Below are 24562 nucleotides of genomic sequence, written 5' to 3' on the forward strand. Positions count from 1 at the left end.
GACACTGGACCACTTTCTTACACCATCTACAATCATAAACTTAAAATGGAGTAAGGACCTAAATGTGAGACCTGAAACCATAAAAATCCTAGAATAGAGCAGAGGCAGTGATTTCTCTGACATCAGCATAATATCTTTCTCATATGTCTCCTGAGCCAGGGGAAACAAAAGTAAAAATAAACTACTGGGACTGCATCAAAACAAAATCTCCAGCACCACAAAGGAAACAGTCAACAAAACAAAAAGACAACCTAGTGAATGAGAACAGATATTTGCAAATGACATATCTGATAAAGGGCTAGTAGCCAAAATATATAAATAACTTATAACACACACACACACCCCAAATAATTCAATTAAATAATGGGCAGAAGACATTAGACATTTTCCCCTACAGATGGCCAACAGACACATGAAAAGACGCTCAACATCACTCATCACCAGGGAAATGCCTATTAAAACTACAAAGAGATAACACCTCATATGTGTCAGAATGGCCAAAATCAAAAGCTCAAGAAACGGCAAATGTTGGGGATGATGTGGAGAAAAAGAAACCCTTGTGCACTACTGTTGGGAATGCAAGCTGGTAGAGCCTCTGTGGGAAGACAGTAGGGATGTTCCTCAAAAAATTAAAAGTAAAATTACCATATGATCCAGTAATTCCACTACTGTATATTTACCCAAAGAAGATGAAAACACCAGTTTGAAGGGATATATGCACCTTGATGTTTACTGTAGCGTTATTTACAATAGCCAAGTATGGAAGAAACACAAGTGTCCACTGATTGGTGAATGGATAAAGATGTCATACACACACACACACACACACACACACACACACATACACACACACAAATATTATTTTTGTTAAGGATTTATTTATTTGAGAGAGAGAGAGTGTGCATGCATGCATGTGAGAGTGGGGAGGGGCAGAGGAAGAGGAAGAGGATCTCAGAAAGACTCCCCAACTCCCCACTGAAAACAAAGCCCGAGACAGGGCTCAATCCCAGGACTCTGAGATCATGACCTGAGCTGAAACCAAGAGTCAGATGCTCAACCACTCAGTGCACTGAGCCACCCAGGCACCCCTATACAATGGAATATTATTCAGCCATAGAAAGAATGAAATCCTGCCATTTGCAACAACATGGATGGATCTGGAGAGTATAATGTTATGTTAAATAATCCAGCAAAAGAATGCAAAGAGCATATGATTTCACTCATGTGTGGAATTTAAGAAATGAAACAAATGAACCAAGGGGCAGGGGGGAGACATACCAAACCAAACCAAACCAAGCCAAAACCCCAGACTCCTAACTACAGAGAACAAGGGGAGAAGGGTTACGGGGATGGGTAAAATAGGTGAAGGAGATGAAAAGTACACTGATCTGGATGAGCACTGAGTAATATATAGAATTGCTGGATCACCAGATTGTACACCTGAAACTAATATAACAGTATGCCAGCTACACTGGAATTAAACACAATTTAAAAAAAGTAGGCAATGGGCGCCTGGGTGGCTCAGTGGGTTAAGCCACTGCCTTCGGCTCAGGTCATGGTCTCAGAGTCCTGGGATCGAGCCCCGCATCGGGCTCTCTGCTCGGCAGGGAGCCTGCTTCCTCCTCTCTCTCTGCCTGCCTCTCTCCCTGCTTGTGATCTCTCTGTCAAATAAATAAAAATAAAATCTTAAAAAAAAAAAAAGTAGGCAAATACATTCATAATCTTGGCATGGACAGCAACTTTGTAATATTGATACACTAGATAAAAATCATAAAATATTGTGAGTTTTAAATACCTGAAATTGTAGATGAAAAGGGGAAAAGGTGGAATAAGACTAAACTAAAAAATTTTCTTTCAAACAAAATTCAACAGAAAAAAAATTAACTGACAGACACACAGCAAGAGAGGGAACACAAGCAGGTGGGGTGGGAGAAGGAGAAACAGACTTCTGGCTGAACAGGGAGCCAGATGGATGCAGGGCTTGATCCCAGGACCCTGGAGTCATGACCTGAGCCAAAGGCAGATGCTTAATGACTGAGCCACCCAGGCACACCATCTCTTTCATTATTCATTCATTCATTCAACAATGAACATCCACTATATAACAAGAATTTCTTTAGAAGTTTGTTTTTCTTGTACCCTTTAATGTATTTACAGCTCTTCATAATGATAATCAAGTAATTTCTTTAAGGTAGGACTTTCACTCAAAAGATCTGAAAGATGAACATTAAATGAATACCAAATAGCCAGCAATAAATTAATGCTTGAAAATGAATCAACAGTAACTCACCTCCAATGACTCCAACACTCAAGTAAAGTTCCTTAACAGTATTACAGAACGAAGCCGCTATCAAGCCACAGCCTGACAAGCAGCCACCAACAATCATGATTGGACGACTGCCATATTTATTCACCAGAATACTGCTGATCGGACCTAGGAGAGAACCAGAAATTTAGTAGCAGAGAGGAAAGGAACCAACTCCCTCGTATCTACACAAGGCATTGACACTAAATTACAAGTCCTTTAAAATAAACAGATAAAAACAAAGACAACAGTAAGAATACCGAATGTGTATTAGAAAATAAAGATGCTAAAAACCATCATTGTCTATCTTCTTTATGAATATTGGATGGAATTTTACTAAAATATCAGACTCTGGTTCTCTCCTTAATCTTCCTGTTATAAGGCATAACTGGCTGAAAACACTTGTTAACGGATATTCATAGGCTTGTTGATCTAAGATATGACAAACAGATTTAGTTAAGTTTGCTCTGTTTTAATTTCTGGACAGGCACTCTGATATGATGATTATCAGAGCATTATTTGCACATTATCATAAATGTAGTTTGTGTCATATTTTTAAAAAAGAAAAAAAATTCCCTGAAAAATATGTAATTATTTTTTTCAAGTTTAAGTAGCTTTGTAATTAGGAAATCTAAATTGAAAACAAAAACTGTTCCCAGTTACACCTAGATGTCTCAGGTACCAAATTGAATATTTCTTTTAAGAGTTAACTTGGTCCCATGCCCAAAATACTGTTTCATGGTAGCAATACTGTTAAAAAAAAAAAAAAAAAAAAAAGCTTGCAGGAGATTAAGTCAAATAATGGTCAAAATATCTTGGATCTAACAACTCAAGATGGGAAATGGAGTATTATCTAAAATAATCAAATTAAATTTCCTCTGATAATCAAATAGAACCATACCAAAATACCAGTTTTCCTTCAGTGTGAGAGAGGGACCCATATAAAATGTGAAGTATCATAAGGATCAGGAAGAAAAAGACTTGATGCAGTTAATGTATCAGTTTTCAAATAAGAGTATCAAATGGGCTCTCCTTACTTGCTATAAACAGATATAATCTATAATTCCCCTATTCCCCTTTCCAAATTTTTAAGTGTTTATTATAACATGGGGTGCCTGGGGGTGGCTCAGTTGGTTGAGCCTCCAGCTCTTGGTTTTGGCTGGGGTCATGATCTGGGGTGGTGAAATTGAGCCCTGCATGGGACTCCACACTCCTCAGGGAGTCAGCTGGCAGATTCTCTCTCTCTGCCCCTCCCCGGCCACCGCATACACTTGCTCGCTCTCTCAAATCGTTAAAAAAAAAAGAGCTGTAACACAACTCTTAAGTAGACTAACAATATTTTCTGATTACCCTGAATGACATTCATTGCATTTTATTTCTTTATAGAAGAATATACCTATGTCTGTACTGCATGGATATGGACTTGTGGGAATGGCAACTTTCTTTTTACATGACACCATACCTCATCTGCCTATTTAAGGTAGATGACTGCAAACAGACAGGATCGGTGCAATGCATCAGTGGGGAAGGGCACACAAGGAAATGAACTGATGTGTGAACTTTGCAAAGTCACAAAGCTACCGAGGACCAAGTTTCAAATCCAGCCCATTTCCTCTCTATTATGTGTACTCCATATATTTGGAACTAAGCTATAAAGCAGAAGGCATAAAAATTATATTTTTCTTCTATTAGCACAGTAAATTCGGACTTTATTCTGTTTATTCTATAATTAGTTCCTTAGAAGACAGTAAGTCCATTTTTTAAAACAAATATAGAATGTATGTATTCAGAATATATTATTGGTTATATGTTGACATATTCTATTTCCATAAACACTATGGGAAATTCTGCAGTTACTTATATTCTAGTATTATACTCCAAGTTGCAGTATGATGCAATTAAAAGGTCAGCTCTGACCCTAGGGAACCCAGATTCAAATTATGGTGTATATAAGCATGCAAGAAGGAGGGGGAGAAGCAGGCTCTCCACTGAGCAGGGAGCCTGATGCAGGGCTGGATCCCAGAAACCTGGAATCATCACTTGAGCCAAAGGCAGCTGCTTAATCAACTGAGCCATCCTGGTGCCCCATTTTTTTCTTTTTCAAGATTTTATTTATTTACTTGTCAGAGAGAGAGAGCACGAGTGAGAGCACAAGCAGGGAGAGTGGCAGAGGGAGAGAAAAAAGCAGGCTCCCCATTGAGCAGGGAGCCTGACTCAGGGCTTGACCCCAGGACACCAGGATCATGACCGAGCTGAGGGCAGGTGCCTTACAGTCTGAGCTACACAGGTGGCCCAGAATCAAACTTTTTGATATCCTAGTGTTTCAGAGGACTAAGTCTCTTTAAGGGTTCGATCAAGAACTGGCTGCCAGGAAAGACTTCCTGCCCAACCAAGGATATGTATAAAGAAGTTTTCATTGAATTTCTAAGTCACTTCATGAAAATATCAGACCATGGCTGGTTTGGAAATAGCCTGAATTTATAGCTTGTATAAGATGAAAAGAATTAAATACTGAAAGAATATTCATGAAATATTTCCATATAATTTGGTCATGAAATAGATTTTGGTATAGTAAGAATTACAAAGATCAAAATCCTGCCACACACAAGAAGAAGTTAATACTGTAACATCTGTAAGGGGTGCCTGGGTGGCTCAGATGGTTAAGGGTCTGCCTTCCACTCAGGTCATGATCTCAGGGTCCTAGGATAGAGCCCCACATTGGGCTCCCTGCTCAGCGGGAGGCCTATTCTCCCTCTCCCACTCTCCCTGCTTGTGTTCCCTCTCTAGCTGTGTAACTCTGTCAAATAAATAAACAAAATCTTAAAAAAAAAAAATACTGTAACATCTGCAATATTAAACTAGGAAATGTTAAGGACATCAGTGTGAAACTGAAAACAGGCAAATTTACACTTCCCTTAAAAAAAAAATTAGGAAAAACTCAAATAAATAGAATAGGCAACTAAAATCTCCTCCCTAAAAATACTTATACTCTAACAAGCATCAGCACATATCTCTGAACCAAAGTACTAAAAAATTAAAAAATGCTAAACCACTCAGAGTTCAAAACATCAGCATTGAGGGTGTGGGCCAAATACATTAAGTTAAAGAATTGTGGCAGTTGTGAAACTGATGATAACTCTTAGGGGATATGCCACCTAGGAGCCAATCGAAACAAAATAACCCATTTAGTAAAAATTCTGCCACAAGGCTCTCGATATGCAATTTGTCTTTCAGAGTTATTTCAGGAAGGATGGCCCCAATTAGCTATCATTAAAAATAGAGAGGGGTACAGTTCGTAGGCCTATTATAACACAAATTCAGAGAAATGTGCTAGTTATCTCTGGGTGAGGACAAAGAAGGAACTGTTTTCCCAGAAGAAAGTGTCATGTGCCATTAGTACAACTGACATCACTTACTTCTGATGCAAAATGCAAGTGGCTCTCAAGCTCTTTGGCAGCTCCAAATTGTACATGTGAACCTCTGGTTTATAGTCAGCTTAAAGCACCTGGAGTATGTCTGGATAATATTTATACCAGCTTCTCCCAGTCATCATAGTTAAAACCTGATTAGAAAATCCTGGCAGATGAGAGCTCAAAGCCTCCAAAACTACTGGCTCTCAGAAGCTAGATAATATCCAAAGTCCCTTTTGACTTCTCTGAACTTATAAAAAGAAAATAAGTACTACAATTTAGCACTTATATTCTTTTTTTAAGATTTTTTTTTTAATTTAATTATTGGACAGAGATCACAAGTAGGCAGAGAGGCAGACAGAGAGGGCGGGAAGCAGGCTCCCCACTGTGCAGAGTCAGGGCTTGATCCCCAGGACCCTGAGATCATGACCCAAGCAGAAGGCAGTGGCTTAACCCACTGAGCCACCCAGGTGCCCCAGCACTTATATTCTCTTAAAAGTACTTGACAGAATAGGCATACCTTCAAAATTCAAAAGGCATAAAATAAAAAGATATACAGTGAAAAAACTTAAGTCTTCCCACTTCTGTTCCCAGTCACCGAATTCACCTCTAAGGCAACCAGGTTACCTGTTTTTTGTATGCAATGAAATTATATATTTAGTTAAATTATGACTTTAACTATTCTTGTTTCATGAGTTTATGGTATTGTCTCAATAGGATTATAAACTCCCCAAAGGCAGGGATCAGGACCAAGTGTTCTCTATCACTCACAGTATCTAGCCTAGTATGAAATATGTGCATACCGCTAAACATTGGTTGACTCTGCCACCAGGTTATTGGAATTCCAAGAATTCCAATTCTAAGGTTTTATAGTCAACATACAGAATCTTTGTATTGGCTATTAAGAAGCTACATGTGAAAATAATCTGAGATACTAAACTGCCACCAAAAAGTAGTATTAACAGAGGTGAAAGTTTGGCTAAGCAACGTGAGACACTGTCAATCTCAGTAAATAAATACACTTGGCTTTAGAATCTCACTAAGCAACTGTATTTTAAGTACTATGGAAGGTTTTGAGTTTTACATTTTACATTGTAATTTGATGGTCCAAGGGGAAACGGAGTATTTTAAATGATGTTAGTTAAGCAACTTACTCTTCACATTTCCTTTATAACATGTCAAGGAAAACAGAAGGGGAAAAAAATGATGAAACTTAAGTTTAAAGTTCAGCTGAAATGCTTTTAGGATGAATAACATCACAAGGAAGAATGGGAAGATTTTATTCGGTTCTTTAAATCTAATACCATGAAAAGATTTTACCCGAGACTTTGAACTATGCTATTAAGGTGAGCCTGATTTACTTTAATTCTCCCAACATCAATTTAAGAAAAACCTTTATTTGTGGGATGCCCGGGTGGCTCAGTTAAGCGTCTGCATTCAGCTCAGGTCAGGATCCCAGGATCCTGGGATCAAGTCCTGCACTGGACTCCTTGCTCAGTGGGGAGCCTTCTTCTCCCTCTGCCTGCCATTCCCCTTGCTTGTGAGCTCTCTGACAAAAAATTGAATAAAATCTTTAAAAAAGAAAAAGAAAAAATCTTTATTTGTGTTTACATCTTAAGAATCTAGCAGAGAGCAGTAAGAAAAATCAGCTGTGCACGTTATTTTTCTGAGAGCTTTTAAATGATACTGAGTTGAACCAAATCACAGACCCTCACAGGTACTTACCTCCACCATACATGACAGCCAACATGATTGAGGATATCCATGATACTTCACTGGTGGTGGCATTGAATATGCCTTCAATTTCTTTGAAGAACACAGTAATGGATTTGGGAAATGCATAAGAGAAGCCGATGGAAATGAAAGCTCCAACTACTACTGCCCACCCCCAGCCTCCATCTGGGGGAGTGTATCCAACTGGACCTCCAACTGCTGGTGGCATTTTAAGTGTAGATGAATTCCAAAATGCAGTTCAAATCCAAGTATCTGAAGGACATAAAATTAAAATACCATGTCAGTAATAAAGCACTTCCACCAGTAAAGCACTTCTACCCTTTATAACCAGCTCTCAAGTAACTGGAATTGTTTCCTGATATTACTTTAGCAATAGAGATGATCTTCTAAGGACATTATCAGAAAAAAAGTCTTAGGGGTCCCTGGGTGGCTTAGTTGTTAAGCATCTGCCTTTAGTTAAGGTCATGATCCCAGGGTCCTGGGATGGAACCCTGCATTGGGCTCTCTGCTCAGCAGGAAGCCTGCTTCTCCCTCTCACACCGCCCCCCTGCTTGTGTTCCCTCTCTTTCCCCGACTCTCCCTCTCTGCCAAAATACATAAATACATAAAATCTTAATTTAAAAAAAAAAAGAAAAGAAAGAAAAAGAGTCTTAGATGGGGCACCTGGGGCTCAGTTGGTTGGGCAACTGCCTTAGGCTTAGGTCATGATCCCGGAGTCCCAGGACAGAATCCTGCATCAGCCTCCCTGGGAGGCTGCTTCTCCCTCTGACCTCCCCCCTCTTGTGCTCTCTCTCTCTCTCTCACTCACTCTCTCCAATAAATAAATAAAATCTTTAGAAAAGAAAAAAGAAAGAAAGAAAGGAAAAGAGTCTCAGAGATACGGTATTGCCAAGAATAGCATAAAGGAAAATAGCTCCATACCATTTAAGGAGCCATATCTGAAATATATCCTGTTCAATACAGTCTTTGCATTTCAAATAAACCTACTTGTTTCAGCAGTTAGTATAACTCCTCAAATTACCATAACTAACCATGTCATTTGACTTATCTGCTTGCAAAATTCACGTAACACATGCCATATGCAAGTTTCAGCCTTGAACAAAGTCTTTGTAAGTTTTCCCTCTTTCCCAAAATTTATTCTTCAATCCTACCTTTACTTTCTCCTATTTATTTGCTGACAAAATATTAGGAAGTGGGTACCCGAGTCACTATATATGTAGCAATTTACAAAACAGATCATTCTGAACACCAAAGAATTTCATTCAGTGGGCTAGAAAATTCTGTCAGAAAAGTTTCCTTTTATCTAATTGTTTTGTTTCAAGGTATTTTTTTTCCATTGTATAAGAAAAAACCCTAAACATCAGCTAGTCAATATAAACTCACAAATTGAACTATGCTGTCAAAAGATGGTACTTCAAATCAAAAACTTCCTTTTTCTTGAAGTTGCCTAGTACTAATGAATAGCATGGCTAGAAAATGTAACTTCCTGTTAAAAGTGTGAACAAGATGATAGAGTGAGTGTGTGATGGTAGTCTTGCCTGTTTTCTCATGAAGCTCTCCTTTTATTTATTTGAAGCTAGCTTCTACCTTACAACTCATCCTGCAACACCATGTTAGCATGTTCATTTCAAATGATCACCACTCAGATTTATTACACCAATAAATACTGGTCACAGAGGACAAGTTCACTCTTTGCTACAACATTCTTTAGTCTAAAATACAAATCCTAGCTTATAATATAGCAGTAGTATAGTAGTCAACTGCTAAACATTATTTCTTCCAACCCATTTGAACACTTCAAATATGATTTAAGATAATGAATGTTGCAGGAGTAGGAAAAAATATAGCTCATAAGGGAAGTTTCCCTAAAAGCAACAGTATAGGTTTCAACACTTCTACGCGACATTATACTAGAGGTTCTAGCCTCTGGTACATGCAGACAAGAAAAAGAATAAAAGGTAAAAAGACTAGGAAGGAAGAAGTTGTCTTTAGTCACAGATAATATAATCATCTATGTAGGCAATACTAAAGAATATTTTAAAAACGTTCCTGAACTAAAAATGAATTTAACTAGGTTTCAGGATATAACAGTAATAAACAGAAATTATCTGTCTTTATATATAAACCAGTATCAGAATTTGCAATTTTAAGTAATACCACTTAGAACAACATCAAAAAGCTATTGAACAGGGATATATCTGGCAAATAATGTGCAAGATGTATACAATGAAAACTATACGATATCACTAAGAAATTAAAAAACAAAAGATAATCCATTCTCATGGTTTGAGAGACTCAATATTTAAATTAAGCAAATATTTCTAAAGGCACACAACAGCACATTTACTAAAAAGTGTATAAATTGATCTTAAGCTACAGGTTGGGAGAAAATAAATACAAAAAATAACCAACAAAAGACATGTCCAAAACATAAAAAGATCTTTAATGACTTAGTAGTAAAGACAACTCAATTAAAAATGGACAACAGAAATGGAGAGATAATTTATCAAAGAAGATACATGGATGACAAAGAAGTACATGAAAAAAATGCTCAAATTTGTTAGCCATTTATAAAACGCAAATTGTAATCAAAGATACTAATACATATCTATTAGAATGACTAAAATTAAGACCGATAATAACAAGAGTTGGTGAGGATATGGAGCAAACAGAATGCTGTTTTGGTGGTAAAGCACAACAGTAGAGCCAGGTTGAAAAACATTTGGAAGTGTCTTATTAAGTTAAAGATATAAACATATGATTTAATCATTACATCACTTGGTAAATGAAAACATACATCTTCACAAAGACTTATGTGAGAATTCCCTAATAGCTTTATTCATAACAGCCCCAAACTGGAAACAACCCAAATGTCCTTCAACAGTGAATGGAAAAACAAATCATGGTATAGCCATATATTGGAACAACAGACTTAAACAAACTATTGATGCATGTAAGAATATGGATGAATCATAAAAGCATTATGTTAAGTGAAAAAAGATTAGATCTAAGACTATATTCTGTATGGTTACATTTATATCATGCTCTAGAAAAGGCCAAACTCTAGGGCGCCTGGGTGGCTCAGTGGGTTAAGCCTCTGCCTTTGGCTCAGGTCATGATCTCAGGGTTCTGGGATTGAGCCCCACATCGGGCCCTCTGCTTCGCAGGGAGCCTGCTTCCCCCTCTCTGCCTACTTGTGATCTCTCTGTCAAATAAATAAATAATCTTAAAAAAAAAAAAAAGAAAGAAAGAAAGGAAGAGAAAAGGCCAAACTCTAGTAATAGAAAACAGATGAGGGATTGGAGAGATGAGGCTGACTGCAAAGGGGCCTGAGAGAATTTCTCCAGCCGATGGAAATGTTCTGTTATGATTGTGGCAGTAGTTACACATCAAATTGTATTTATGGTATGTAAATAATACCTCAGGGGCATCCGGGTGGCTCAGAGGGTTAAGAGTCTGCCTTCAGCTCAGGTCATGATCCCAGGGTCCTGGGATCAAGCCCCATTCTTCGGGCTTCCCGCTCAGCAGAAGCCTGTTTCTTCTCCCTGTCCCTCTGCCACTCCCCCTGCTTGTGCTCTCTCACTCTCACTCTCTCAAATAAATAAAAATCTTAGAAAAATAATACCTCAACAAAAATGATCAAAAAAAATAGTTCAGACAGTGACAAGGAGGATAAAATCTGTTCAGTAGCATATGGAGATAATACAGAAGCAAAAGGTGATGGCAGGCAAATTCTCTTGGCTATCTGGTGATTAAAAGAAAGAAAAGGAAACCAGAAGAGGAGATGACATACTTTTCTGGGAATTCACAATTACGGGTCTGGGTGAGCTTGTGCTTGGCAGGGCAATGTCTGTGGGAAACCTCTGTTGTTCTTTTAGATATATACTACGCTTGACTTTGCTAGCAAAGATTTCCCACAGATAAAGCCCTGCCAAACATAAGCTGACAAACTATAAATTCTCACTCACTCATTCATTCATTCATTCATTTAAAGTAGGCTCCATGCCCAGCGTGGAGCCCAGCCCAGGGCCTGAACTCACAACCCAGAGATCAAGACCTGCGCTCAGATCAAGAGTCAGATGCTCAACTGACAGAGTCATTCAGGTGCCCTGACAATCTAAAATTTCAAAACACATCAAGAATCAATTAACCATGAGTGAAGTAAAGCCAATTCAATATTGCTGGATTAGACACAAGCACTACAGACATTGCATGTGAATATTTAAAATTATTAAAAGCATGAGATAAGAAATTAAGACCACTAAATGAAAAACAACACATTAAATAGTATTAAAAGACCAGCTGACCTGAAACAGAACTTCCAGAAATAAAAAGTATACTCAACGAAATAATAGGTTAACCAGCAGACTGAATATAGCTAGAAAAGAGAGAACATAAATCTAAAGGATAGGTTTGAAGAAAACAGAATTCAGGGGAGAGCTTTATTCTGGAGCTGAGGGAGAAAGATTTACAAACACAGGAGTTGAGAATGGGAGCATCTGGCATACATCTAAATGGACTTGGGAAGAAAATGGAAAAAGAGTGGGACAGAGGCAATTTTCAGGGGTTAATGGCTATGGCTACTCCAGATTTGATGAATAATATGAACCTACAGTTTGAGGAAACCCAGTAAGATAAAGAGGAAAACCTTAAAAATTTTTTGAGAAAATACAGATTATCAGGAAATACAGATTACAAGATAATCAAACTTGACAAAACAGAATTCTCATCAATTTTGAAAAACTCTCAGCCACTATGTCTTCAAATATTCCTTCTTCCTCCTTCCCTTTTTCCACTCCCCTGACACCCCAATTAGATGTGGGTTGAACCTTCCCATGTTATCTATTCTCTTTCTCTTCTGCGTTTTCCATCCTTAGTATAGTTCCATCTGTACTGAGAATTTGAGGCTTAGGATAGTATCTTCCTCCAGTGATTTTCACTTACCTAGGGCTATATAAACCTAAAATCTCTTCAAGAATATTTCAAGGACCAATATGTTTTGTTCATACAGATGACATGAAATCAGGCTGCAGTCATTTGAGGAATGTTTTACCTCCAATGTACCCTTATTCCTATGGCACAGCTCTTTAGGATCCCAACTCAAAAGAACAGGATTTACCAGAGCTCTTACTCTTGACGGACCCTAGACTCTCAACATTTGTTCCCTTGGATCCATGAAGCTTTCCAAAGCACTACCCAGGCCACCAAGACAGTTGCTCCTCCTCCTATAACCAAAAAGCCATAGGACTCCATAATCGTATCACTATTGGCACAACTAGGAAGCCAGCAATATAAAAAAGCTGCCAAAATCAAGTAATCATCAAAATCAGGAAGTTGCAATCAAAGGCTGTTAATTTCTGCAGTTAGCTCCAGAACCGTATGTGCCTCCTCTGATAACATCTTCAAGATGGATCCCATATGCCCTGCTTCTCAAAACCTCAAAGCTAGTGAGTAGACAGCAAGACCTTTGTTCTCATTCTGCCTTACAAATGTCACATGAATACATGTGACTGGCAGAATTTAAATCAAATTCAGGAATATAGTTACAAGGAAGCCTGAGAAATGAAGCTTAGCTTTAAAGCCTCTGCAACACAATAATGTACACTAGAAGAGGATGTATAATGGATGCTAAACACCATTTCCAAAGTACACCTTAGACACACACAGTGTGATTCATGTAAAACTATATATGTGTATATATCTGTATTTCTATACCAGAGTCTTTTTAAAGAGTATATATTGATACTATTACATACAAACATATACAAAATTGAAAAAAAATTGCTATAAAAGTTTCTAAATGCTTACCACTAACATTAATGTTTGTACTTATCTCATCATGAACTGGAAATACACAACAGACCAGCACTGATCCCTTGGGCCATACTTGGTAGCACTCCTTCAGAATTGTCTGAGAAAAGATGCTCACGAATGTTAGGCAAGGGCATCTCCTCCATACCCTCCTGGTACTGGAACTTCCCAAGAGGAAGTACTAGCCAGGACTGATGTGATTAGATATAGACTGGAAGCCACCACGACAATTATAAATTTGTTCCTATCAGAAGTTTCCCTTCATTAACTTGTCAGGATGGGTGAAATTGTGTCATAATATAATTTTCAACCTATTCTTGTTCATTGGTGGAACAGACAAACATGGCTGATGAAAAGGTGAAATGCCTGGAGAAACAGAACATACCATCCATTTCCTTTATAGAAGTTCAAACAGTGTGAGAAGTTCAAACAGTGTGAGGACACATTTCTGAGAAATAGTCACAACCTCATTGAGGTGCAGATAGGTCTTAATCTCCTGAAGCATAATTCTCCATTGTCAAAGAATACTGTTTGCACGGCCAGAACTGCAGGCTTATCCTGATTTCAGGCACTTGGCCTATCTGAGATCTTAAACTTGTTCTCTATGTGAAAACAGTGTCACCATCCTAAAATAATATTCTTTTCCTTGGAATGCTAGTCTTGTTTTACTCAGTATGTACATCAATTATGACACATCACTACCCGAGACTCCATAGTTTGCCTTAAGGTTTACTCTTGGTGTTATACAACCTACATCTGGACAATTTATAATGATATGTATCCACCGTTACAGTATTTAATAAGTAGTTTCATGGCTCTAAAAATTCTTTGTGCTCCCAATATTCATCCCTTCCTCCTCTTTAATCCCCGGCAACCACTGATCTTTTTACCATCTCTATAGCTTTGCCTTTTCCAGAATGCCACAGAGTTGGAATCATACAGTATGCAGCCTTTTCAAACTGGCTTCTTTCACTTACTAATATGCATTCAAGTTCCCTTTAGGTCTTTACATGGCTTCATAGCATATTTCTTTTTGGTGCTATATAATAATATTCCACTGTCTACATGTAGCACAGTTTATCTGTTCACCCTCTGAAGGAAACTTGGTTGCTGCCGAGTTGTGGCAATTATGAATAAAGCTGCTGTAACTTCCACGTGCAGGGTTTTGTATAGGCCAAAAAAAAAAAAAAAAAAATCTACTGTCTTACACATTAACTTTACATCTAAAATTTGTTATTAAGCTTAATAGTTACATAGAATAGAACTTTTGTCATATTATATGTTGTATTCTATGTGCTTTAAATATATTTGTCAAAACTTTGGTGCTAAAAATTTAGCCCAATTTATAGAAAATACCATCTAGTCTAATTGGCCAGATTTCTGTCAAAGTCATACCTCATTTTAACTGAAATAAACGTATTTACACCATCCCTGTGGTAACCACCTCACTTTAAAAATCTAATTCTAACTTAGAAAACAGAAAAAGAAGGAGCTTGTTGTCCTGAAGGAATAAAGTCCTGCCTCCCCCAATATTTCTGACCTAACCCCTCTTTGGATTTCTGTCGTGGGACACTCTGTGGGACAATGCATTCTGCAATTTTCTCTTGTTTGGGGAGCTCAAGAGATTTTGATAGTATGGGGGCAATGAACCATAGTCAGAATTAGGATGAGCGAGAGATACACCTTTCTTTCATAATGGGGTTAAGGGCTTTTGAAGAAAACAAACTGAAAAAGGAAGGAAAAGACCGTAGGCATCCATTTTCAGGAGAGATGATTTTTAGTTCAGAGTACTTTAAATCTGAAAATCTGAAGAATAATTCCCTTAAAAATATAACCCAGTTTAAAGACTAAAGATCTCTGTCCTGGAATATTTCACCTACCTATGGTTCAGGAGGGATTAAATTATTTACAAGTTGAAGCTTCCTAAAATTCCTATTGGAATGAATATAGGAAGCTATGTAACTACTTTGTTCTAAAAGAAACAGTCTCGATTCTAAAATTATGTTAAACAGAACTGCTCCAGGCATTAATTTTATGAGTTTTCCTTCATCTTAGTATGAAAAAAGAGAAAAGCACTTGAGATTTTTCAAAGAACACTGCCCCAGATTGTTTACACACATAGAGAGATACCCACACAGACGGCGTAACTATTTAATGCATCAAGCTCTGACTCGAACAGCTAATACGTGCTGGACGTGATGAAACTTTGAGCTTAGCTGCCAGCTATGATTTGTCCCGGTTGGTTAAAGCAGTTACAATTTTTAGTCACTAAGACTTGCCTCATCAAGTTAGTAATATCTTACTCCATAGTGTCAAAATTAGATTTAAAACTTGAAGAAGCTTTGAAAAGATTCAGAAGGAAGCCAGAAGTATAAGAGAATACAAAATTTTGAAAACAACATTTCAAAAAAACAGATACAGATTCAACACAATGTGGCTCTCCTTATTAACTTAAAAAATTCTGATGGCACATGGTTTAAAAAACTGTGTAATATCATTACTAAATATATTATTTCCTCTTACAGACCACATCTCAGCTATTAACAAAAGGGTTCATACAAGTAAATTATGAAAGCAAGCTCCCCCACATTAGTATTCAGAGCCCTGTTGAGAAGTACTCAAGTCCAGAGGCTAAAAGGGATTTAAGTTTAAGATTTTAATCCTTACAGTGTGCACAGTAGCCTTCCTGTTAGCTTAGCTATTATTTGAGGACTCTCTTGCAGTTCCCTGACAATGATGGGGAGATTTAAAAAAAAGTGATATGGTGATGAGAAAGTTCATTGTCAGTTTTCCTTGTAAAGAAAGGACAATGGGAAACAATCTTAACTTCTTGGCGATGACCATGGTGCAAGAATCACCCAATTTCTCCTCTATCACCTTCTGATTTTTTTTCCTTTTCCCATGACTCTGAGGAATTGTGCAAGTAAAGTAATCTGGAAAGCTGAAATTGTGCTCCATACCCGCCATGTTCTGCCCCCACTCCAGAAGAGAAGAGTTACAAAAGCCCTTGGAAATAGTACTACTCATTATGTTCCCTACACTTTCTCCATCGACATTTAAAACAAAGCCACTGTGATTTCCTAAAATGACAATGGCCAGTTTGTGAACTTAAAAGAGGCAGAAAGCATCTAAAATCAATAATCTTAAAAGAATTTGTTACTAAGTGTAGACTAGTTTTAGGTTTCAAATTCACATGGAAACATTCACATAGAAAATCCAGAAGGCTGATTTACTGAAGCTGTTGCTGTTAATGTGGTTAAGCTACTACTCTTTACAACCAGCTTCATGGTTTACAGAACTACCTGCCTCAAGGTAAATCCCAAGATTCAAGGTTTAGGAAATCTCATCTTTTTTTTACCTTCTTTCCTACTTGAAACAGAAGAGAAAGAAAGAAAAGACTGAACAGAACAGTAAGTAAATAAATAAATAAAGCAAGTGCAGGTAAAAGGAGAAATGTAAGAATACTATTGTTAGGTAGCTAAATACTCAACAGTTACGAAATGAATGGTTTTGACCAAACTCAACATAAAAAACCTAGAAAAATACAAACCTGGCTCTGCAAACTTCCAACTGTTTGTATCTCCCTTACCACAGAAGGCCAATCTGACCAGCATTACAAAGAGTTAAATACACTACTCTTGAAGAGAAATTAACATTTTGCTAATTGTTCATCTTAAAGAAAGATTTTGGGTTTGTCCTTCATAATACAGGAAAAGTAACTGTAGATCTTACTTTCACTTAGCTCATATTTATAATCTCTAAAAATAGCAATATTTTAATTACTTTCCAGATTTTTTATTTACATGGTCAGCCTATCCTATTCCTTTTTTAAATATAACAGATCTCAAATTTTTTGGCCTAAAGCAACCTTAAGCAGATACATAGTTGTACAAGGGAGTATTTAAATAGTCTTTTCAGATAACTGTGGATATTTTACCTTGATACTACACCAAAACTCAATAAACTATCATCTCTTAATGATTAGTTACAATGTGCAATCTAAGGATTCCAACCTTGAATCTTGCTGTCCTTGAGGGGCCTGTAAACCACACTCTGAGAATAGCTGTTGTTTCAAATAATTAACTCTACTTGATTGCAAAAGTAACTAAATTGATATCTATTGGTTTTTGGTTTATTCAGACTGTTATCTCATCTTGGTGCATTCAATTGAATCAGAACCTCTCCGCTAGGCCGTTATTTTTGAAGTGCTTTAGTAAATAATGATGTATAACCTGAACTTATTTAATTACACAAAAAAACTGATGCATATGTACATAGGAAAGGGTGGTAGGAGATGATGCATAATGGACTATCTTTCATTTTAAGTCCTCTCACTTATTTTTTTTTTTTAAAGACTTTATTTATTTATTTGACAGAGAGAGATCACAAGCAGGCAGAGAGGCAGGCAGAGAGAGAGGAGGAAGCAGGATCCCTGCTGAGCAGAGAGCCCGACGCGGGGCTCAATCCCAGGACCCTGAGATCATGACCTGAGCCAAAGGCAGAGGCTTAACCCACTGAGCCACCCAGGCGCCCCAGTCCTCTCACTTATTAAAATAATTTTGAATAAGGATGTCAAATCTTTGTTCTTTTTATTTAGCCAGTTGAAAAGAAAACAATTGTGGTAATTCTATTATAAAACAAAATAATAATTTCCTTTCCTTTAAGAGTTCTTTGGCTTATTGGCATTCCCTGTCATCCTCCTCACATTTATTTTTTTAAGGATTTATTTGAGAGAGGGAGAGAGAGAACAAGTGTGCACGTGTGTTTGCTGGCGGAGGGAAAGCTAGAGAGGGAAAGACAGAGTCTTAAGCACATTTTGTGCTGAGGTGGTAGAGGTGGGCTTGATCTCATGACCCTGAGTTCACCACTCAACCAAGAGTCAACTGAATGTACCACCCAGGCACCACCTCCTCAGATTTTTCTGGTTGTTCCAAACACCATATGTATCCTTGGAGAGTATCTTCTACCCAAACCAGCAATTTGTTCAAAGCTTTTCCCAACAGAAAGCTCACAATATCTACCTGTCAGGACCCAGAGCACCATGAAACACATGAAACACATGAAACCTAGCATCTGTAACTATCTCCATTACTACTGTGATCTAGAAAAGGGCTGCTGTTTCAAGTAAATGTATCATGTACCAAAGGGTATGTGATGAAATTAAGGGTGTTTGAACTAAGGGCCTTTCACCACCTAATGTAAGACTGAAGGGTATGTCAGAAGTCAAGGGACAAGGGCTTCTCAAACATAAACAACCAATACCCTTAACTTCCAGCCCTTCAGCCACCTCTCTTGTCCACTGCGGTCTTATGTACAGATTGTTCAAGCATAACACTTTTCTGTGTTATGAATGATCTTCCTTAAATACTAGTCAATTACCTTTTGCTCAGTTGAGCGAAACCTCAAGGCTAAAATTTTTTGAAAAGGCAGAAATATAAATTTATCAATAACAGAGAGACATGTGAACATAAAGACCCAGTACCGAGAAAGGCTTCCAGAGAATGGAATTTAGTGCCACCATCGAATGACATGCATCGTAAATATTCCTGGCTTATTTCAGGAAATGGGTTTGTTTTCCTACAAGGCTTCCTGGCAATTAATATATATCACTTTTTATACCAATATATCACTATTATGGTAACAGAGCTACTTTTGCTGTACCAGCAACAAGGCCAGGCAAGCTATTCAATGAATGACAAACATGGGGAAATTTTGGCTATTTGCAACTTCAACTACAAACTGCCTAACAGGGGCACCTGGGTGGCTCAGTCGGTTAAACACATGACTTATTTTTTTTTTTTAAAGATTTATTTATTTTAAAGAGGGAGGAGGGCAGGAGAGAGGTGCGTGGTGAGGGGAAGGGGCAGAGGGACAGAGAATCTCAAGCGGACTCCTCTCTGACAATACATGGGCTCAACCTAATGACCCTGACATCATGATCTAAGTCAAAATTAAGAGTCAACACTTAACTGACTGAGCTACCCAGGTGCCCCGAGGGCCTCTTCATTCTCAGCTCAGGTCTTGATCTGAGGATCATGAGCTCAAGTCCCATGTTGGCTCCACACTGGGCATGGAGCCTACTTAAAAAAATGAAAACTAAAAAAATAAATTCCATGAGAAACTACAGAATGCCCAAGACATAACAGTAAATGAAAACCAATTTTTGCTTATTTCTGCTTGACTGGGCCTACACTGATGCAGACTTCCAATAAATTTGTCTTGACGTTCTTTAACACTCTACAACACTCTATGATGCTGCTCTAACAACCCAAATTTTTAAAATGTCAATCCTAATTTCTTGTAGTTGTTTTAAGAGAGGACTGGGGTGCCTGGGTGGCTCAGCAGCTGGGTGTTGTACTCTTGATTTTGGCTCAGGTCATGATCTCGGAGTCGAGAGATCAAGCTCCGCATCAGGCTCTGCACTCAGTGCGGAGTTTGCAGGAGATTCTCTCCCTCTCCCTCTACCCCTCCTCCTGTTCGCTCTTTCCTTCTCTCTCAAAATAAAAATAAATAAAATCTTTTTAAAAAAATTGAAAAATTAAGGGGCGCCTGGGTGGCTCAGTGGTTTAAGCCCCTGCCTTCGGCTCAGGTCATGGTCTCAGGGTCCTGGGATCGAGCCCCGGGTCGGGCTCTCTACTCATCAGGGAGCCTGCTTCCCCTCTCACTTTACCTGTCTCTCTGCCTTCTTGTGATCTGTCAAATAAATAAATAAAATCTTAAAAAAAAAATTGAAAAATTAAATAGAGGATTTAAAGTACTATAGAGAACTGATGAAATTGATCCTATCTGCAAATGAACAACTAATATTCAAGCTTAAAGGTAGTGACTATACATATATGCACATGTGTGTGTATATATATGTGTATATATACACTATTTACTTATTTAATCCTCTTTTGTCAATCTCGGCCAATGTCATACTCAATAATCTGAATCTGTAATGCTCTTTAATTCTTGTAAGACAATGATTTCTGGCATTCATTCAACCAAATAAGCATAATTTTAATCAAGTGGATAGGGGAAAGAAATATGGTTCCTGATATGTGTAGAAATTTTCAATTCAGGTTCTGGTTTCTCTGTTGAGGGTTAATTGTAGTATTTTATTTCTCTCTTCTGACTGTACCAGTGCAAGTTCTTTCAAAGGTAAGTAATCTACTTGTAGACTTACAGATAGATAATACTGATATATATTAATATGCATTTTAAATTGAGAATAAGAATTTTTAAAATAAGGAAAAGAGAAACTTCTACTTACTTTTAAAGTCTGATTTGCAAACTATAAGCATAATCAAACTAATTCCAATAAAAAGATCTCTCCCTGTGGGGTACCTGGGTGGCTTAGTTGATTAAGCGTCTGCCTTCAACTCAGATCATGATCCCAGGGTCCTGGGACAGAGCCCCACACCGGGCTCCCTGCTCAGTGGGGAGCCTTGCTTCTTCCTCCCTTTGCCTCCCCCTTATTCAGGTTCTTTCTCACCTGCTCTGGACGTGTGCTCTCTCTCCCTCTCTCAAATAAATAATCTTAAAAAAAAAGCCTCTCCCGTTAATAATTTATTATAAAACTCAAGATTACACAAAAAATTGTGAAACTGTTAAAATGTTTATTATAAAAAGGATTTTTAATATGCTAAACTTTTTTTAAGATCTTATTTATTCATCTGAGAGAGAGAGAGAGAGCATGCATGAGCAGGGGGAGGGGCAGCGGAGAGGAAGAAGGAGGCTTCCTGCCAAGCAAAAAGCCCAATGTGGGGTTCCAATCCCATCAGGACCTGAGCAGAAGGCAGATGCTTAACTGACTGAGCCATCCAGGTGCCCCTAAAAAGGTTTTAAGAAACTAGCAGTTATTTCTACTTCAGCTGACAAATAGCAAAACATGAGAACAGAGTAAAATAATGAGACCCAACTTAGCATCTTTTATTACTAGGGTTCTGGCTCCCAACTTTCTAAGAATAAGTAGACTTTTAATGGAACATAGTATGAAAAACATAAACCTTCAGTTTAACATTGCTTCTAGTGAATTACTAGATTCACTACTACTAAATTACTACTTCAAGAAGTAAAAAGTGAAGCTCATTAGCTATTAAATACCACCCAAAGAAATGAAAAGACATTCCATGTTCATGGATTGGAAGAACAAATATTGTTAAAATGTCTTTACTACCCAAAGCAATCTACACGCTTAATGCAATCCCTATCAAAATACCAATAGCATTTTCCACAGAACTAGAACAAGAAATCCTACCATTTGTATGGAACCAGAAGTAGCCAAAGCAATTGTGAAAAAGAAAAGCTAAAAGCATCAGAATTCCAGATTTCAAGTTAAATCACAAAGCTATAGTAATCAAAAAAGTATGGTATTGGCACAAAAATAAATACACAGATCAATGGAACAAAATAGAAAATCCAGAAACAAACCCACAATTATATGGTAAACTAATCTTCAACAAAGAATACCCAATGGCAAAAAGACAGTCTCTTTCAATTAACGGTATTGGGAAAACTGGACAGCTACATGCAAAAGAAAGAAACTAGACTACTTATTACACTATATACAAAAGTAAATTCAAAATGGATTAAAGATCTAAATGTGAGACCTGAAACCATAAAAATCTCAGGAGACAAAACAGGCAGTAACTTCTTTGACATCGGTCATAACTTCTTTCCGGATATGTTTCCTGACGTAAGGGAAACAAAAGCAAAAATAAACTATTGGGACTACATCAAAATAAAAAGCTTCTGCACAGTGAAAAGAAACAATCAACAAAACTGAAAGGCAACCTACAGAATGGGTAAAGATATCTGCAAAAGACATATCCAATTAAGGGATAGTATCCAAAATCTATAAAGAACTTAAAAAACTTAACACCCAAAAAACAAATAATCCAATTAAAAATAAGCAGAAGACATGAACAGACATTTTCTCAAGGAAGAACTATAGATGGCCAACAGATACATGAAAAGATGCTCAACATCACTCATCAGGGAAATGCAAATTAAAACTACAATGAGGTATCACCTCATACTTCTCAGAATGGCTAAAATTAACAACACAAGAAACAACAGGTATGGTGAGATGTGGCCAAAAAATGGGCCCTAATGCACTGTTTGTGGGAATGCAAACTGGTGCAGTCACTGTGGAAAACAGTATGAAAGTTCCTCAGAAAGTTAAAAATAGAAGTACCTCATGATCCAGCAATCATATTTCTGGATATTTCCCCCCAAAAAAGACAAGAACACTAATTCAAAGGGATACATGCACCCCTATGTTAATTGCAGCATTATTTACAATAGCCAAGATATGGAAGCAGCCCAAGCATCCATCGATTGACGAATGGATAAAGAGGTGATGTATATACCTACAATGGCATACAGTCATAAAAAGAATGCAATCTTGCCATTTAAAAGGATATGGATGGAGCTAGAGTATAATGCTTAACAAAATAAGTCAGAGAAAAATAGCATATGATTTCACTCATCTGTAGAATTTAGGAAACAAGCAAATGTTAAAAATTGAGAGATAGACAAATCAAGCAACAATTAGAATAAACTGTTGGTTACTAGAGGGGAGGTGGGAGAAGAATAGGTGAAACAGGGTACGGGGAATGAGCAGTGTGCTTGTGGTAAGCAGAGGGATGTATGGAAGTGCTGAATTACTATACTTTACACCTGTAACTCATAAAACATTTATGTTAACTACATTCAAATAAAAACTTGAAGTCTTTTTTTTTTTTTTTTAAAGATTTTACTTATTTATTTCAGAGAGAGCGGGAGAGAGGGCCTGAGAGCCAAGGGAGGGGCAAAGGGAAAGGGAGAGGCAGAGTATCTCAAGCAGACTTCTGAGGAGCTTGATCTCAGGACCCTGAGACCATTACCCGAGCTGAAAGCAAAAGTCAGTTGCTTGCTTAACTGATTGAGCCACCCAGGTGCTTCCAGTAATAGCCTCAGAATAGCAGATTAATTCTTTATTCTTGTATATAACAACTTCTTAAATGCCATACTGAATTCCTTGGGCAATTCATCCTTCCTTTCTACTACCCAAGAACAAACTGTGGTGTAACTTTCTTTATAAACACTACGATCCTGGGGCACCTGGGTGGCTCAGTCGTTAAGCATTTGCCTTCGGCTCAGTCATGATCTCAGGGTCCTGGGATTGAGCCCAGCATCCGGCTCCCTGCTCTGGTGGGAAGCCTGCTTCTCCCACGCCCACTCCCCCTGCTTGTGTTCCTTCTCTCGCTGTGTATCTCTGTTAAAAAAATAAATAAAATCTTTTTTACAAAAAAAAAAATAAACACTACAATCCCAAAGAACAAGGTTTAGTTCTGTTCATGCCAATAAAGGGACATACCTTGTTAATAATAAAGATTATTACAAAAGCAGGATTTTAGCATTATGAGATCCAAAGAGGATCAATTATCTATGTCCTAAATTTCATAAATGTTTTTGCAATTCAGATTTTTAAGCTTAAACACAATAGGACTATATAATCATTTAAAAAAATTATATCAGGTTATACACCAAACTTTTCAGCCATTCATTTAATAAAATTTCAGTGCTTGGAGCGAAAGCAGTAAATAAACAGACATGGTCCCTGCCCTCAAAGGGTCTAGATTCAGGGAAGAAAGAAAAAAAAAAAAAAAAAAAAAAAAAAGGTAATGCATTTGCAACTTTATATTGGTTGCAGGTTATGAAGGGTAGATAATAATCTTCTTTCCATATACCTGTGTTGTTTGATTTGTTCCAACCAACACACCTTATTCATGATTAAAAAAAACCCCACAAAGTAGCAAAGTAATAAAAGATACAAGTTATACATACTCATTACAGAGAAATTAAAAGATATACCTATATAAATAGAAAATGAAGTCAGCCTGGGGGCACCTGGGTGGCTTAGTCTGCTAAGCGGCTGACTCTTGGTTTCAGCTTAGGTCATGATCTCAGGGACCACGCTCTGCATTCAGTGGGGAGTCCCTTGAGGCTATCATTGAAAATAGAAGGAGAGATTAAAAGCTTCCAGGACAAACAAAAACTGAAAGAATTTGCAAACACCAAACCAGCTCTACAGGAAATATTGAAAGGGGTCCTCAAAGCAAAGAGAGACCTTAAAAGTAGTAGATCAGTAAGGAACAGAGACAATATACAATAACAGTCACCTTACAAACAATACAATGGCACTAAATTCATCTCTCTCAATAGTTACCCTGAATGTTAACGGGCTAAATGCCCCAATCAAAAGACACAGGGTATCAGAATGGATAAAAAACCAAAACCCATCTATATGTTGCCTACAAGAAACTCATTTTAA

General features: G+C 37.6%; 1 protein-coding gene across 2 annotated transcripts in view; it reads right to left on the reverse strand.

Annotated features, from left to right (window-relative positions):
• LOC111143063 (solute carrier family 16 member 1) overlaps positions 1–24562 on the reverse strand; it is a 69349-nt gene that overhangs the window by 16554 nt on the left and 28233 nt on the right. For both annotated transcript variants that reach the window (XM_022496507.1, XM_022496506.1), the window contains exons 2-3: positions 7441–7701; positions 2291–2434 (exon numbers count right to left, since the gene is read on the reverse strand). In XM_022496507.1, coding sequence (XP_022352215.1) covers positions 2291–2434; positions 7441–7657 — 361 coding nt within the window. In that variant the 5' untranslated portion in view covers positions 7658–7701. The remainder of the gene's footprint in view (positions 1–2290; positions 2435–7440; positions 7702–24562) is intronic.

Source organism: Enhydra lutris, unplaced genomic scaffold (genome assembly GCF_002288905.1).
Source record: "Enhydra lutris kenyoni isolate GAN:26980312 unplaced genomic scaffold, ASM228890v2 scaffoldscaffold9, whole genome shotgun sequence".
NCBI lineage: Eukaryota > Metazoa > Chordata > Mammalia > Carnivora > Mustelidae > Enhydra > Enhydra lutris.